This window comes from Panicum virgatum, chromosome 2K (assembly GCF_016808335.1).
Source record: "Panicum virgatum strain AP13 chromosome 2K, P.virgatum_v5, whole genome shotgun sequence".
NCBI classification, from domain to species: Eukaryota; Viridiplantae; Streptophyta; class Magnoliopsida; order Poales; family Poaceae; genus Panicum; species Panicum virgatum.
Window position 1 is genome coordinate 17,511,810 of NC_053137.1, and position 18,511 is coordinate 17,530,320.

General features: G+C 47.0%; 1 protein-coding gene across 1 annotated transcript; it reads left to right on the forward strand.

The window, feature by feature from the left end:
* Positions 1–255: 255 nt before the first annotated feature.
* On the forward strand, positions 256–16,893 carry LOC120669702 (alpha-glucosidase 2-like). The gene is made up of 23 exons (XM_039949528.1): positions 256–411; positions 497–797; positions 2,061–2,129; positions 2,415–2,552; positions 2,644–2,761; positions 3,183–3,265; positions 4,482–4,577; positions 4,818–4,986; positions 5,068–5,210; positions 5,296–5,382; positions 5,486–5,671; positions 6,179–6,346; positions 7,568–7,688; positions 7,881–7,950; positions 8,236–8,323; positions 8,402–8,522; positions 13,761–13,954; positions 14,041–14,149; positions 14,303–14,458; positions 14,882–14,984; positions 15,104–15,277; positions 16,142–16,287; positions 16,371–16,893. The coding sequence occupies exons 1-23, from the start codon at positions 281–283 to the stop codon at positions 16,562–16,564; spliced, it is 3,165 nt and encodes a 1,054-aa protein (XP_039805462.1). The 5' UTR covers positions 256–280; the 3' UTR covers positions 16,565–16,893.
* Positions 16,894–18,511: the final 1,618 nt, after the last annotated feature.

Genomic DNA, 18,511 nt, shown 5'->3' on the forward strand with positions numbered 1-18,511 from the left:
GTGTACTTCTCCGAACAGGAAAGAGGTCTCTGCCCCTGACGTGTGGCCCCGCAGAACCCACCTGCCCCACCCCCACCCCCACCACTCTCCCATAGCGTCAGCTGCGAACCCGTAGCGTCGCACACCGGGCACCAACCGCATCCCCCCAAACCAGACCTTCTCGGCTTCCCCCACTCGGCCACTCCCCCACTCCGCCCTGTGCCTCTAGCAGAACAAACCCGAGTCCACCAAGGATCCACGCAAGCAACGCCGGCCGCGCGGGCCCTTCTACAAGAAGAAAATGCTCGCCACGCCCACGCCCACGCCCACGCCCACCCGCAGCCCCGCGTCACTCCGCCTCGTCCCCCACTACTCGCGCTTCCGCTTCCGCTTCCGCCTCCAGCGCCAGGCGCCCCGGCGATCCGTTCCCAGGTACCCCCGCCCCCGATACCCCGATCTGCGACCGCGGCTGGTCGATCGGGATCGCTCATTGCTCGCCTGGCTCCATCCACTGCAGGTGCCGCGGCGGGAGCGGGACCCCGCCTGCTGCTGCAGCTGCAGGTGCCGCGGGGGCGGCGGAGGGAGGGAGGATGGCCGCGGCGGCGGCGGCGGCGGCGGGGGAGATGGTGTGGTCGCGCTTGCTCGAGGAGGGCGTGTTCCGGTTCGACGCCTCGGAGGCCGCGCGCGCCGCGGCGGGGCCCAGCCTCTCGTTCGCGGACCCGCGGCGGCGGGAGGCGCCGCGGGAGGGGGCGGACGCGCCCGCGGTGGTCCCGGCGTTCGAGGCCGCGCCGGGGGGCGCCCAGAGGGTCGTGCTCAAGGTACGCGGGCGCCGCCGGCGCGCACGTGCGGCGTACTGCGGGCCGTTGGTTTGGATGTGGGGTGCGGGTGATGCGCGTGCGCGGAGCGTTTGGCGCTCGGCTCGTCTCGTTTTTTTTATTTGTTGCTTTAGAGATCGCTTGCCTCGTCTCGTTCTGCGGGTGGATGGGTGGTCGTTTGGATGGTTTCCCTGTTGGCTGATGCATGATGGGGAGCGCGTGAAATGCTGATCCAGTGATCCTGTGGCCATGTCTGTTGCTCGTTCTGGCCTTGTTTGAGTGGCGTGTTGCGATTGGTCTCCAGGACAGGGGTATGTATCTGACGCAGGAACTTCACGCTGAACACAGCACGCGCATAGGGGCAAATGCATCCATAATGTGCATGTTGCATCCCCATAAGGCCAAATACACATGAATTGTTTAGAGATACAAGTCAAAATTGCTAAGCTATTATTTGCACGTTGGGCCTTTCGGCAATTGATGTGTAAAAGTAAGCTGTTCTTCTCACACAGTAGAAGAAAGAAATCTAGATGTTGATCTGTGGTATTCTGTTGTCGTCTTCCTCCCCACAGTGCTGCAACTATTTCAAATTTGAAGCACTCGATGCTACTGACCTAGTTGTAATCTTAATCATTTGACCATTTTCTACACCAAAGTTTCTGGCCATTTTTGGTTTGATAATTAGCATATGGAATTGGACACCCTTGGTGGGCAGAAAATAGTTGTTTCAGGAGAAAACTTGAACCATCGTTTGTTCCAGTTTGCGTGCAGATTTCATACCCAGTGGTGCTGTGAATTTTCCATGTTGCAGTATTTCAAAAATCTGTCAAAAAAATCTTGTGTGGAGTATACATAATGTTAGTACAGCTGCAACAATTCACTTTCGAATTCGTCTTAGATGTCAATCTAGCAGTATTTTTAAAAATCAAAGATATATGGCTTTTTGCAGGTTTATTTTACTTTATGTGCACTACAAGCATGATTTTTGTGATGGCTTTTTGTAACATTGCAACATGTTGGGTTTAACCTTTTTTTTTGGCTAGAGGGGATGCCTGAAACCCCAGGAACATCAATTGATTTCTCTTTCTGTTATTGCCCCCCCCCCCCCCCCCCCCCCAAACATGTATTTATTGTACCTGATAACGATAAAAAGAGTTGCGCTTATTTTATCCTTGATGTGTATATGTAATATTATCTCCCTGGAACTCTTAATATTTCTCAAACATATATGTGTTAAGGCTTACTTGTTTTCATTTAATTGACCAGCTTCCTTCTGGGACATCTTTCTATGGCACTGGAGAAGCGAGTGGCCCACTTGAACGAACAGGGAAACGAGTATGACATCTGCTTTAAGAAACTATATATTATAAATTTGAGTTAATTTCTCAAAACTTAAACTACTGAAATTGTAATGAAGGTCCAATTCTGGACCACTTCACAAAACTGCAACAACTTTGGCAGGCCAAAGTTTTAGTTTTTTTTAAATCATCACCAGAATTTTTGTTTCTTATTACAACGTTACTAATAATTGTAGTTTTGCTAAATAACTCTATATATTTATTATGCTGCTTCTGTAACAGACTTTTGGACCTGCCATAATATGTTGACATATTTCATCAGGTTTTCACGTGGAACACAGATGCATGGGGTTTCGGGCCAGGAACCACTTCATTATACCAGTCACACCCTTGGGTTTTGGCTGTCCTCCCTGATGGAAAAGCATTGGGTGTCCTTGCTGATACCACTAGGCGCTGTGAGGTATGCAGTGGTACATCATTCTAAAGCTTTTTTATTTGTTAATATATTATTTAATATGTGCCTTGAACTGAATCCTTGTTTACTATGACAGATTGACTTGAGACAAGAATCTACTATAAAGTTTTCTGCCTCATCTGCCTACCCTGTCATTACTTTTGGGCCATTTAATAGTCCAGCTGATGTTATGACATCTTTGTCACATGCAATCGGTAATTCTACCATGTTTTATAAACATCTTGTGGCACTAATATATACGCATATTCTACACTATATTTCTATAGACAGACATACCTGCATGCTGTTGCTTTGTTGACAAGGCTTAGCTTTGTTCCTAAATAATGAAGCTGTATATCTTTTTTCTAATATGAATGCAATTGTAATAATAGGAAGAATTGTATTCTGTTTGATACATTATTGGCACTGGTTCAAGACATATAAGTGTTACGGTAGAATGTGGGGTCACTATCATTGCCGCTTGTATTGGCATTTTCTCTGCAGTTTATTTTTACCAAACTAGACATTAGCATCTATCTAATTGGTTATAGAAGAAAACACACATTGAATTTGGATGTTCTATGTTTTTTACTTACTGTTTCATCAAATAAGCTGTGGAAAAAAAATCCATTGTAGGTAGTGTGTCCATGCCGCCAAAATGGTCACTTGGCTATCATCAGTGTCGTTGGAGCTATGATTCTTCTGAGAAAGTACTCAAGGTATTTTCTTGTTGTCGGATTGTCTATTTGTATTTCCTTTTAAGGAAGTATTAATTAATACTTCAGTGGCAGCAACTTCCTACCCCTCAATTATGATGAATAAAGTGTGTAGGTAGTCCTATGACACAGTGTTCATTTTGTTGTCTTCAATTACTATAAGTCCAAATGCAAACATCAAATCCTGTGCCTCTGAACTAATTGACAGCTTGTGCAGGCAGCAAGAGAATTCATCAAGGGATCCATAAAATAATTGCCTGCCTATAGCAGTATAGCTTCATTTTAGTTGTATATAGATAAACTAGGATACCCTGATAGGATTGTGGTTCACATTATATTCACATTTACTCTATTCCTTGTGTCATACATGTGTAGTATATAGCACCCTACTGATTTGTGCTAATGACTTGTATAAATCTTCAGTACATCAATATCGAGTGTTCAGGCTTCAATGCATTACTATGGGTCTCTCTCTCACTCTCTTGACTTAAAGGGAAATTTATAAAACCTAAACAAGCATAAATTGATTGTCGTTTTTGTTTTCCCTATTCATTGTTAGCCCCACTGTTGCTAAATATAAATAACCTGGGATCCACGTATCAATATTTTGAATTTGTATCATTTTTTTTTCTCGAACGCACAGGAGAACTGTGCATCATTATATTAAGAAGAAGGGGGAGGGGGGTGTTATCCCCCAAAACGTTACAGATGTAAAGGGGCTGTAACCCCCCTAAAAAACTACTACACTGACTCTTTTGGAGGAAAAACTAGACCAGGACTAGACCACTTATTGTCTCTTATACTGTAAAACTATATAGAGTAACTATATACATATTACGTGTAGATTTTTTATGAACATAATTTCATAGTAAATATATTAATTTTTAGAAGTATTAATGTAAAAAATCATGGTCAAAGAGTAAAAAGGTGAACATATATGTAGTGACAAAGAAATGTATGAAAGTATGGTGTGCTTTTCAAACATGGCGATATTCTTCATAAGCTGAAGTAAAGAACATTTATTACTATAGATGAATCTTTTCTAACTTGTTGTAAGTTGGAATGTAGATCATGTTATTGGGAAGAATTATGTTCCTTTTCATGGGTCATCTGAAGTTATTCGGACCATTTGCCATTCATTTCACATGATTCATTTTGAGACATAAAAATACGACGATGATATTCTATCCTGACGTTTGATTATTTATTGCTTGCACAGGTTGTGAGAACATTTAGGGAGAAAGGCATTCCTTGTGATGTTGTCTGGATGGATATTGACTATATGGATGGTTTCAGGTGCTTCACGTTCGATAGTGTAAGTATCTGTTCTATTGTGATTGCTACGTAGAAGCACTTTAAAAACTGCTTTCTGTTTCTCATCTCACGTTTTAAAATTATACTATTTTGGAATCTTAATAGTGCCTCCAACTTTCTTCCTATAATTATGTGCTGTTTCTAGCTGAGCTTTGTAGTGTTCTTTTGAGTGCAAACAACTTCCTATGACAATTGATTTTGTTGAATCCTGTTTGAGCACCTTGCTGTTGATATGCTACAGAACCGATTCCCTGATCCAAAATCAATGGTGGATGACCTCCATTCCATTGGTTGCAAAGCAATCTGGATGCTCGACCCAGGGATCAAGAAAGAGGAGGGTTACTTTGTTTATGATAGTGGTTCAAAAAATGATGTTTGGGTTCAAAAGGCAGATGGCAGCCCATTCGTTGGTATGTTTCACTGACTCAAATAAGCACCATTGTCATCTTCTTGCACTTTAGCAGGATATGCCTCATATAGTCTAAATTCAGGGGAGGTATGGCCTGGTGATTGTGTTTTTCCTGATTATACATCTCAAAAAACACGTGCCTGGTGGGCTAGTTTGGTAAAGGACTTCATCTCTAATGGTGTTGATGGAATATGGAATGATATGAATGAACCTGCTGTTTTCAAGGTACGTGATCTGTCATGAATCATATATTTAATACATCTAGTCTAATTTTTCCTATGTAATTGAAAGTGTTGGTCTGAACTTGTAGACTACCACGAAGACAATGCCTGAAAACAATATCCATAGGGGAGATGCTGATGTCGGCGGCGTTCAAAATCATTCGTACTATCACAATGTATGTTTTTTAACCCTGCCATGGGCAATGGCTAATTAAAATAGAATGAGTTCACTTATATTTGCTATTTTGTCATTTATATTGTAGTGTTTATAATTTTCAGGTCTACGGAATGCTAATGGCAAGATCTACTTATGAAGGAATGGCAATGGGTAATGCAGCTAAACGTCCATTTGTTCTTACACGAGCTGGCTTTATAGGGAGCCAACGCTATGCTGCAACATGGACCGGTGATAATCTGTCAAACTGGGAGCATTTGCACATGAGTCTACCAATGGTTCTTCAGTTGGTAAGTGACATATGTGTTCTAATATCCAAATCGTTCCCTTCTGAATGAATATTTTTGAGTTTCTAGTCTTTTCTAATTTCGAAAATATATTCCCAGTGGCCCCCAAAACAAAATGTTCTATTTTTAGTCATCGGTGCAAATGCTTATGTATGACTATTTTGGTGGCTACTTATTTTAGCATTGAATTTATCATGATATTAAATTTTACAATGTGTACAATCTTGTTATGTGAAAGCAAATTCAGCCTGTCTATACTCAGTAGTGCTTGGGTTGAGAACCATGGTCTTCTGTATCAGTCAAAATTTGGTTCCTCAGTTAATTGCGCTTCCGTCAAGTTCTACTATTTGTTTGCCCCTTCTTTTCAGATATTAGGATGCTGTTCTCAAGGTCTTGGCATTTAAAAACTGAAATTGCTACAATGGCTAAATTATTCTTACTTTGAGTCATCTGACAAGATATGACATATAAGCACACTTCTATGGTCTAACAGTATGGTTATCTGATCAGGGTCTCAGTGGTCAACCATTGTCAGGTCCTGATATTGGTGGTTTTGCTGGAAATGCCACTCCAAAACTTTTTGGAAGATGGATGGGTGTGGGTGCACTGTTTCCATTTTCACGTGGTCATACAGAAACTGGAAGTGTTGACCACGAGCCATGGTCCTTTGGTGAAGAGGTACTATTTTGTGCTCCCGAGACTGCCATCCAAACATGTGTACTGAAAAACATAGCAAAATTTTGCACAGTCCAAGAAGCTTGATTAACTGTGGATGTTTCAGCTTCATTGCATTTCATATTTGCATTGAAGACATGGTTGATGGTTAGTTTAATTTCTTTAATATGCTCCTTTTGTGCAGTATACTTGCCACACTTCTTTATGCTAGCTTGTCCTTGACATTGCAATACATCAGTTGTCATTTCCTCCATTTTTTTAATGCCAGTCACTTTGCTGTACATCATGGTTCAATCTGCAGTCATTTTGTTCTGATAAGGGTTGCAAGGGATTATTGCTCTACTATAAACTTCTGCTGCTCTGTGTATGTTAGATATTCTCACAGGTAGCTTAACCTTCTGAGGGTAGCCTTATTTCCTGCGTTCTAACATCATGCACTTGTGTTTAAGTTATGAGGTATTTTTTTTGTTTGATGTACCTTGCTATGGCAACAAGCACCTCCTCTGTTGCATATTTGAACATTTTATGTACTTTCCGTGGCTAACATGTGTCCAAGTTGTTAGTCGTGTTCTATTATTTTTGAAATTATAGAAGTATCTTTTACAACAGATAACAATAATTCAGTCTTCATATTTTAAGCATACTGTTGGTTGGGTTTTAGGACGTCAAAGAAAAAGATAAGGTGACTAATATTTTCAGGAAATTTAGTTTCTCTAACTAGTGGTATAACATATGTAACTATTTTGTTAATAAACTCAGGTAAAAACATATAAGCTTCATCTTGTGTGTCGACTTCTCTTCTCTCCAACCCCATTTTTTTCATTAGTTAATTCCCTTCAATTCATTTATCCTATATCCCTATATCTAGACTTCCCAAGACAACAATATTACTGTCATGCTGTCTGTAACTCTTAATGAACTGATACTTCAGCTGATTGTTTTGATGCCTCTGACCTGTATCCAATGATGAATGATGTCTTCTCTCTTTCAATTGGCTGTTCGTTTTATGAATGTAAAATATGGTCCCGTGTGCCATGGCCTTGTAGTTTGCATCTAATAACAAGCAGAACTGAAGTCCCGGATACTGTGATGGCAGTTTTTTGTTTGGTTATTGGGTTAAGTTTTACGTAATATTCTTGGTAATCAAAGCCCTGGCAATGTAGCATTGCTCATTTCTTAGTTGAGAAAGCATTGGCTAATTGGAAAACTCCATACTTCTTTCAGTGCGAGGAAGTTTGTCGCCTTGCGCTACTGAGACGGTACCGGCTACTGCCGCATATCTACACTCTTTTTTACCGTTCACATACAACCGGTATTCCTGTTGCTACTCCAGTTTTCTTTGCTGGTAATTAATTCTCTCACTTTGTATCCCCAGTTTTAAGTTGGTGCAGATGCTCGTAGTTTGTAGGAAGAACACGTGTGTGGCAAGTTGTTGACTCCTTTCTTTTGCGACCAAACTTATTAGAGATATCATATGTTCTCCCAAGGATGCAGTTATATTAACAGATGTTGTGTCACATTCGTCGATTTTTTGTAGACCCACAGGACCCTGAACTGAGGAATGTTGAGACTTCCTTTCTCCTTGGACCACTTTTAGTCTGCGCAAGGTAATATCTTTTCATCAGTGCCTTGATAATAACTTTTTTATTCAACTTTTTTGTCTTGAGACCCTTGGTGTGCTTTGTATATGTGCGTGTTTGCTTTTGTGTAGCTATGTGCTAGTGCCTCAGTAGATGTTTGTGTGTTAGAGATGATTTTGCATCATCAGTTGGAAATTGTTCAATTTCCTGACATCAACTATATAGAGATGAAAAGATCCCAAAAGGCCAAGTGTCCTTTTTCTCTATCTTTCTCTATGTTTTGGATTCTTTAATCTTTCCGTCTTTTTGCAGCACTTTACCTAACAAAGGAGCTCATGAATGTGCGCATAAGTTACCAAAGGGCATATGGTTGCCTTTTGATTTTGCGGATTCACACCCAGTAAGTTTGTTCTTAAACTCCTAGTTTGTTGACTTAAATGCTATATCAAGACTTATTTATGAATGGATAATTGTATAGGATTTGCCCGTGCTGTATTTACGTGGTGGAGCAATTGTTCCAGTAGGTCTTCCTATTAGGCATGTTGGTGAAGCAAGTATGGAGGATGATTTGTCACTAATTGTTGCATTGGATGAAAATGGTATGCACCTTCTCATTTTCTGAAGATCAGATGTTGGTATCCTTAAGTGTGAATATGTCATATGTGATTGAAAGGATAAGAAAATAAAATTTGACCTGCTGCACATTAACTTGTGTTCCCATTATATCTCATTTTTATGCTTTAGTTACCCTTTATTTTGTGTTCAAGATGATGATATAAAATGTTGTCTCAAAACAGTGTGCATAGTGTCTGTGTTGGAGTATATTGAGCCCATGTATAGAGACCCATCTAGAGGCCCATGTATAGGATATATATCCCACCTTTCTAGGGTTTAGAGGAATACAAGCCAATTATTCTCTCAAACAACATGGTATCAAAGAAGGGAAGACATGGTATCTAGCCATCTCTTCCCTCTCCCTCCCTCTAGCAGCCGCCGGCCCTACCCGATGCCACCACTGCCGGCGGCCATGGCCGGCCGGCCGCCGCCCCTCTTCCCTCCCCTCTCTTCCTTCTCCTCCTCCCCTGCGCCCGGCGCGCCGCCCGCTTGGCCGCAGCTGCCTGGATCCGCCGCCGTGCCGTCCGCTCGGCTGGATCCGCCGCCGCCGCCGTGTTTTTCGCCGCCGTCGGTGCCCCTGGAGCGCCTCCCCTACCTCCGGACGCGGCGGCGGGCGCGCGGGCTGCTGGCGTGGGCGTGAGCAGGGCCGCCGCCGCCGCCCAGGCCGTTCCTGGTGCGGGTGCGGGCGCCCAGGACGCGGGAGCCGCGGCCCCTGTTCCTGCAGCCGCCGCCACCGCGGGGATCCTCACCCGATCCGGCGCCCAGGGCAGGCAGGGCGCCCCCAACGCGCCTGCCCCCGACGGCGCCCCCCTGCAGCAGGCCGCGGGCGTGGGCCTGGGCGCCGCGGGGGCCCTCCTCTGCCCCGCTCGCCTGGGCCGCCGCGGCCGGAGCTGCTCGCGCGGGCGAGCCGCCTGTCGGGACTGTCCCTCCCCTACAGCCGCCCGTCGGGGCGCCCCCTCTCCCCAGCTCCGATTCGCGCAGGCGCCCCCGGCGACCTCAGCGCCCACGTTCCCGGCGACCTCTGCTCCAGGGACGCGCAGCGCGTGGGTCGCGGGCTCTGTACCGGGGGAGCAGCGCGCGTGGGACCAGTCCGCTACTGCGCAGCCGACCCCTGCCGCCGCCCCCGTGGCCACTGCGCCTGTGGGCGCCGCTGCCGCGGCCCCTGCCGCTGCGGCCTGGCGTTCCCTGCGACGCGAGCTCGACGCGCTAGCTGCCATCGAGCAGAATGTTGCGGTTCGCTGCAAGAGTCCACACGCCGCGCAGGCCTCCGTCGTGCCCGCCGCGCTCGCTGCGCGGGCGCACGCCGTTGCGCCCGACGCGCACGCTGCGCAGGCCGCGCAGGCCGCCGCCTCCCTCGCCGTAGCGCACGCCGCGCAGGCCGCCGCGCCCGCCGCGCGAGCCGTCGCGCCCAGGGACCCCGCGCGGGCCGCTGCCTCTCGCCGCTGCGTAGGCTGTCGCGCCTGCCGCGCCTCGTCCTCTGCCTCGGCCGGCGGCCATGCTCGCCGCTGCTGCTCCCCTGTTCGCTCCGTTCTGGACCCCGCCTGCTTCACCCAGCCAGCAGCCGACCTGGCCTGGTGGGTGGGACTATGCCACACTAGCGCAGTCCTTCAGCGCCATGGGGCGGACGCCGCCGGTCAGCACCGAGTGGATCGCCGACTCGGGTGCCTCCTTCCACACCACCCCACATGCCGGTATCATCTCTTCTGTCCGACCCCCACACCCCTCTTGTCCTTCTTCCATCATGGTTGGTGACAGGTCTCTTTTCGTCTTCCCAATGTTCTTGTTGATCCTCAGATGGTTCATAACCTTCTTTCCATTCGTCAGTTTATAGCTGACAATTCTTGTTCCATCGAGTTTGATTCTTCTGGCCTCACTGTAAAGGATTCGGCCTCCCGGCGTCCACTACTCCGGTGTGACAGCACGGGGCCCCTTTACACCCTTCGCCTTCCTTCTTCCGCTGCACCACTCTCGCCTTCTTCTTCGCCCTGGCCGTCTTTGTTTGCCGCTTTTGCCGCGACACCGTCTTCTACTACCTGGCATCGCCGTCTTGGTCACCCTGGCCGCGACGTTCTGACTCAGCTCAGTCGTAGTACCGATGTTCCTGGTACTAGGGCTCCTGCTGAGCCCCTCTGCCATGCGTGCCAGCTCGGTCGTCATGTTCGGCTCCCTTTTCCTTCTTCTTCGCATGCGACGCATGCATTTGACCTTGTTCACTGTGACCTGTGGACCTCTCCTGTACTTAGCCTTTCTGGTTACAAGTACTATCTGGTGGTGGTCGATGACTTCTCGCACTAATCTTGGACATTTCCTTTGCGCGAAGTCTGAGACCTTCCCCACCCTCCACTTCTTTGCCTGGGTGTCCACTCAGTTCGGCCTCACCGTTAAGGCTGTCCAGTGTGACAACGGGCGTGAGTTCGATAACTACACCTCCTGTTCCTTTTTCCTCTCTCGGGGTGTTCAGCTGCGTATGTCTTGTCCGTATACCTCTCCCCAGAACGGCAAGGCTGAGCGGATGATTCGCACGACGAACGACGTCGTGCGCACCCTTCTGATCCAGGCCTCTCTGCCCCCGCGCTTCTGGGCGGAGAGCCTCCACACCACCACCTACTTGCTCAACCGTCTTCCGTCCACTGCTTCTCCTGCTCCCACTCCGCACCACGCTCTTTTGGGTACCCCTTCTCGCTACGACCACCTTCGGGTCTTCGGGTGTGCGTGTTACCCTAACACCTCCGCCACTGCTCCTCACAAGCTGGCGCCCCGCTCGACTCGGTGTGTGTTCCTTGGTTACTCCCCTGACCACAAGGGGTACCGATGCTTTGACCTCACTTCTTGCCGCGTCCTGATCTCCCGACACGTCGTCTTTGACGAGTCGGATTTCCCCTACTCCACCTCCTCCACACCTTCTCCTGACCCCGAGTTGGAGTCTGTTTCTGACTGACCCGGTAGTTCAGCCACCGTTACCTGTCTGTCCTTTTCCTGCAGGTTTTCCCGGCACACCGGCACCGCTTCCGGTGATCCCTGCTACGCCAAGCGCGGCCCCGGTGCCCGCGGTAGCGCCACGCGCGGCCCCCGGACCTCCGGTCGTGCCGCGCTCGGACCCGGTGTCTCCCGCTGCGCCATGCGCGGCCCCGATGCCTTCCCCTACACCTGCGCGTTACGCTCAGCCGTTGCAGGTGTATCGGCGTCGCTCGGTGCCGACCCCGGCGCCGCAGCGGTACGCTGAGCCGGTGCAGGTGTACCGGCGTCGTTCGGCGTCGACAACGGCGCCACCTGCTCCGGAGGCTCCTGCGACGCCGACACCGGAGCCGTCGCCACCGTTGCCTCCTCCGACTCCCTCTCGATCCGAGCCGGAGGTATACCACCCGCCAATCATCCATCGGGATCCACGGCATATCCATCCCATGGTGACTCGGCGGATGGCGTCTCCGGCCGCGACTCTCCGCCACCGAGGGAGAGCTGCGGGTCTCTCCGGTACCCTCCTCTGTCCGCGATGTCTTGGCGGATCCTCACTGGCGTCGCGCGATAGAAGAGAAGTACGCGGCTCTTCTTGCCAACCAGACGTGGGACCTCGTGCCGCGTCCGTCTGGTTGCAATGTGGTGACTGGCAAGTGGATTTGGACGCACAAGCGTTGGGCTGATGGCACGCTGGAGCGTTACAAGGCTCGCTGGGTTCTCCGGGGGTTCACTCAGCGGCCTGGTGTGGACTATGATGAGACCTTCAGCCCAGTCGTGAAGCCTGCTACGGTGCGCACGGTCCTCTCGCTTGCGCTCTCGGCCTGTACACCAGCTGGACGTGAAGAATGCGTTTCTTCACGGCACTGTCAGAGAATGTCTACTGCTCTCAGCCAGCGGGATTTGTGGACTCGAGTCGTCCGAATATGGTCTGCCGGCTCAACAAGTCTCTCTATGGACTGAAGCAGGCTCCTCGGGCTTGGTACTCTCGGTTCGCCACGTTCTTACTGACATTGGGGTTCACCGAGGCCAAGTCTGACACGTCTCTCTTCGTCTACCGCCGTGGGGATGAAACTGCCTATCTGCTGCTATACGTCGACGACATTGTGCTCACAGCCTCCAGTCAGCAGTTACTTCAGAGTGTCATCTCCTCTCTACAGCAGGAGTTCGCTATGAAGGATCTTGGTCAGCTCCACCACTTCTTGGGTGTCACTGTTGAGCCTCGCCCGTCTGGTCTTCTCCTTCACCAGCGGCAGTACGCCCTCGATATCCTGGAGCGGGCTGGGATGAATGATTGCAAGCCCTGCTCCACTCCTGTCGACACTCAGGCGAAGCTGTCTGCTGATCTGGGTGATCCGGTGGCTGATCCTACTGCCTACCGGAGTCTGGCCGGCGCTTTTCAGTACCTCACCTTCACCAGGCCGGACCTCACCTACGCTGTTCAGCAGGTCTGTCTCCATATGCATGATCCCCGAGAGTCACACCTTGCTGCGCTGAAGCGTCTCCTCCGGTACGTCTGTGGTACTGTGGACCTCGGCCTGGTGCTTCACCGCTCGTCCTCTGCTGAGCTGGTGGTCTACACCGACGCTGACTGGGCTGGCTGCCTGGACACTCGTCGCTCCACTTCCGGTTACGCCGTCTTCCTGGGCGGCAACCTGGTCTCCTGGTCGTCCAAGCGGCAGCCGGTTGTCTCCCGATCCAGTGCTGAGGCGGAGTACCCGGGCTGTCGCTAACGGCGTGGCGGAGGCGTCCTGGCTACGACAGCTCTTGGCGGAGCTCCACAGCCCGCTCGCCAAGAGCACGCTCGTCTACTGCGACAACGTCAGCGCCGTATATCTCTCCACCAACCCTGTCCAGCATCAGCGGACGAAGCACGTGGAGATCGACCTACACTTCGTGCGCGACAGAGTCGCCATCGGCGATGTTCGGGTACTCCATGTCCCGACTACCTCCCAGTTTGCTGACATCTTCACCAAGGGGTTGCCCTCGTCGACCTTCTCGGAGTTTCGATCCAGCCTCAACGTAGCCGGTGGCTAGTTGTGGCTGCGGGGGGGGGGGGGGGGTGTTAGCTTTCTTGTTGTCCAGTTTTGAACACCGTTGCGCCGGTAGTTCAGACTGCGGGGGGGTGTTGGAGTATATTGAGCCCATGTATAGAGGCCCATCTAGAGGCCCATGTATAGGATATATATCTCACCATTCTAGGGTTTGGAGGAATACAAGCCAATTATTCTCTCAAACAACACTGTGCAATGACTTGGCTTGTTTTACAGGTAAAGCTGAAGGTATCCTCTTTGAAGATGCTGGAGATGGATATGCATTCACACAGGGAGACTATCTTTTGACATATTATAGTGCTGAACTCCACTCATCGGTGGTAACTGTCAAAGTCTTCAAATCTGAAGGGTCATGGAAGAGACCAAAACGAAACTTAAAAGTAAATATATTGCTTGGTGGAGGTGCTATGGTATGTCTATTGCCTTTTGTTCTTTTTTTTCACTCACGAAACAAAATATCTTTATTATAATTGCAAAACAACTTTTTTTCATCCAGGTAAGCGCTGATGGTGTTGATGGTGGAGAAATACACCTTACAATGCCTTCTGAATCACAAGTGTCCAGCTTAGTTGCCACTAGTGAACTTGAGCACAAGAAACGATTGGGTATTTATCTTACCACTTTTTTATGGTTTTATTGTTTTAGATCAACAAATAAATTATTACCATTGCCATAATTTTTATCGCATTATCAACAAATTATCACACTTTTACTTGTCTGAACTTGTCTCATACTGCCACATTGTGATGGTTGTACAGAGATGATTCAGCCTATACCTGATATTGATGAGCCATCAGGACAGGAAGGTGCTGAGCTATCAAAAATACCTGTTGATTTAAAGAGTGGAGACTGGTTGCTTAAGATTGTCCCATGGATTGGCGGTCGTATTATCTCGATGACCCATCTTCCTTCTGGTATGCTTCATCTCTGTAAATTGTAATACACCCTCCGTTTCAAATTATAGGTCATTTCGGCATTTCTAGGTGCATAGTCTTTTTATATCTAGACATAGCTGTATATCTAGGTGTATAGCAAATACTATGTATCTAGAAAAGCCAAAACAGCCTATAATTTGGAACGGAGGGAGTATATTCTAATATAAAATTTGTTACCTTAGAAATGGAGATACTAGTGTTATTTATTTGCTGGTATGTACTTTTCCTGAGATACCTCAAAATTCATCTATGTGATTTATGATGATTGTATATCCTTTCATCATGGCAATGCATTATAAATGGATCCATAAGTTAATTTTTTGTTAGCTTTGAGTGTTATTTATTTAATATTATTATTATAAAAAAACAGCTCGAGAATCATTTTATAATTGATGTGTGCAGATTCCCAGTGGCTTCACAGCAGGATAGAGATCAATGGTTATGAAGAATACAGTGGGACTGAATATAGGTCTGCTGGCTGCACAGAAGAGTACAAAGTCATCAGGTAATGGAAATCGTCATTTCAGACTAATTGCTTATGATGTCATTTGTTGCCTGTTAGTAAATATTTTTTGGCCACTTAAAGTTTTTTCCACTAAATAACTTAAGTTCAAAAAACTACAGGAGGTATCTGGAGCAATCGGGAGAGGAGGAATCTATTTGTATGGAAGGAGACATTGGTGGTGGTCTGGTTCTCCAGCGCCAGATATCTATTTTGAAAGACAATCCAAAGATTGTTCAGATTGACTCTAGCATTCAGGCAAGAAGTGTAGGAGCTGGATCTGGTGGGTTTTCAAGGTGAGGACCCTTTTTCTCCCATTAAATAATGTGGCACTGTGCAACTCTGCACTTTAGCGAAATTTCAGTCACAAAGCACACCCTTGGAGTGTTCATATGCCCTACTTATGCATGGAAAGCAATTTTATGGAAATTTCTGATATTGTACTTCAGGTCCTTCGATAGTTAAAATTAGTGCAAAACATACTCTAGGTCATGCCATCCTGCATGACCTAGAAGAGCAAGAAAAAAAAAGGCAAGAGACGCTGGTCAGCCTTCATGTTGGTAGCCATGCCTAACATGCTGCGAAGTTATGTTGGAGCTATGGTTATGCCCATATTAACACTGCCCTCGCAGCCTGTCTCTAAGTTGCCCAGATACAGGTTCTACTAATTGTTGTTTGTGGACTAGACGAATTGCAGGACAAAGATGACACCAGAAACAGAACATTAGGCATATTTGGTTCCTGGGCATCAGCTGACCATGTATTGGTTTTGTTTGCATTGGAGTTTGCGTCTAATATGCTTTGCTCAATTATTATAGCAGAAACTTTAGCTACTTCATTCACGGAAGATTGTTGTTTTTGACATGAACACGGTCACTAGTGTTCTACCTTGATCACATATTACGACTGTGAAATGTATGCACAATAGAGCAAAATTGAATATTTTGGAAGTACTTAGACAAATCGAGTTTCTCAATTTTTGAAACTTCAACAGAAATATTCTAAAGGATATTGATTGTCAAAGTGTAAATGTATGCAACTCGAAACAGCACTCTTTCGTACATTGAATTTATGATGTGAGGTTACTTTTATAGTTTTTTTAAGAATATATTTTGAGAGTTGAGACATTGAATCATGTTTGATTGTTTTCCCCTCTGAAGGTTGGTATGTTTACGAGTTCATCCTACATTCACCCTGCTGCACCCAACTGAGGTGGTGGTTGCTTTCACGGCCATCAATGGTTCAAAGCAAGAGATCTCCCCAGAGTCAGGAGAAATAACATTCGAGGGAGACCTCAGACCCAATGGTAAGTTACTTTGCGCACTATTTCAAGACCCTTCCACCTTGGCCCATCTGCCAACTCATTTACTCTTTTGGCAAAATCCTCAGGGGAATGGATGCTAGTGGACAAGTGTGTCGGGCTGAGCTTGGTGAACCGGTTTGATCCCAGTGAGGTTAGCAAATGCCTAGTGCACTGGGGAACTGGTGATGTGAACATGGAGCTTTGGTCGGAGGAAAGGCCTGTTTCGAAGGATACGCCGATAAGGATTTGCCACCACTATGAGGTGAGGCAAACAAACTAAACACTACTAGGACAGCAGAAATAAATGTTCCACTTTAGATGATGCTTCGCTTCAGCCAAGCTCTTGTTTTACGGTCTGTGTGTATCGATGTCGGCGCAAAACACCTTACAGGGTATTTTGGAGTCGTGTCGTCAAATCCCTAACACGAACGCTTTGCTTCAAAAGGTTGTTCGGCAATCCCTGCAATATTCGCTAGACTTTATCATTAAGAAAGCTGTGTGTTACATGTTGCAATCCCCGTTATCTGTTTCAATTACTCATTTTCTGTTTGGATACTATGATCTTTTACAACATCAAACGTATTCCCACTTCTCAGTTTCGGAACCAAATGTGAAATGTCCAGTATCCAAGCCCTTGAATCTTTCTTGAAAAACTTAATGTTCCATTCTTTCCTACCATTCAGACCCAAGAGGGTTGTATAGTGCAACATCAATAGGGATGAAAATGAAATATAAAATCCTTCTTTGTCGATATCTTTATTCCGAGATTTTTCATACTGAAGCTCGATGAAAATGGGAAAAATGATCTGCATACGTATTCGCCTATCGAAATTTTTGAACCACGTGGATTTCTCTTTTGATGTATTTTCATATACTTTCGACCATGCGGGACGAGGCGCTATCTTTTGCACCGATCAGCAGGACCTGTGAGGCTGTGACCAGAGAAGAGCCTCAAGGAGTTGCCAACTTGCCATTGCTTCACTAGCCGAGTAATTGACCACGCTCACTACTTGGCTCCAGTGCGCCATCAAGGGTGCCAGGAAGAGATATAAAAAAATGAACGATGTGCAATATATTGGAGGACGCTCTTCAATCCGTGCTAACGTTTTTTTTAAAGGAAAACGAGCAAACAAAACAAAAGCACCGGGTAGCTAAGCGAAATGCTATCCACGGAACTTGTCATTCTTAGTTCCGGCACATCACATATTTGTACACCAATTAGCAGTATTGGATATAGAATAATTACAAAACCAATTGAGTAAATGGAGGCTAATTCGTGAGACAAATCTATTAAGACTAATTAGTCCATAATTTAACAATATTGAGCTACAGTAAACATATGCTAATGATGAATTAATTAGGTTTAATAGATTCGTCTGGTCAATTATTCTCTATTTATATAATTAGTTTTATAGGTAGCTCATATTTAGTCCCTCTAATTGGTATCCAAGCCTCCGATGTGACTCGAACTAAAATTTAGTCTGTGGATCCAAACAACCGTCGTAGGTCTACTAATGAAGCTTTTGTCCAACCCAAAGGCATAAAGACCGGTCGGCTTTTATTAAGGGCTTGTTTGGTTAATTCTCTTCATAAGAGGATTAGAAGAGATTTGAAGGATTTGCAGAGTGGCTCCGACTCACCATCTCCCTCCTTGCGCGCCCTCCTCTTTTCCCGCGGCACTTCCTCCTCCCCATATGCCCTCCCGCCAACCTAGGGGAGCGCCGAGGCCGCGCCTGGGGAAGTACTGTAGTCGACCGAGGGGGCGAGTGCCGCCACCATGCGCGAGGGAGCTCCGCAGCCACAATGCACCATACAAGCAAGCGCCGCTGGCGGACACGCACCGCAACGAGTCACTTTGGCCAAGCCTTCTGTTGGTGTTTCTTATGCTCAATAGAATATGGATTCCGCAAGCACACAGAATCACCGCTGTAGCACTTCACCTTGGAGTATTCCAGAGTATCATAATTTTCCTCAGGGAAGCACTATAGTAAAGAGTATCGAAGAATTGAATCATAAACTTTACTAGAGATATCAACCAACTAACTTAGTAGGGGTAAGCCTGATAGATAAGATAGGATAATGGCCAACAAGGACCGTCTGACACAGGAGACTCTAATCCTTAGAGAGGTAAGCAGCTGGGAGGACAACGAGCGAGAAAGACTCCTAAAACACTCCTAAACTATCGAGCTAGCCTCTCTAGACTAAACCTTGCTTCTAACTAGTTATC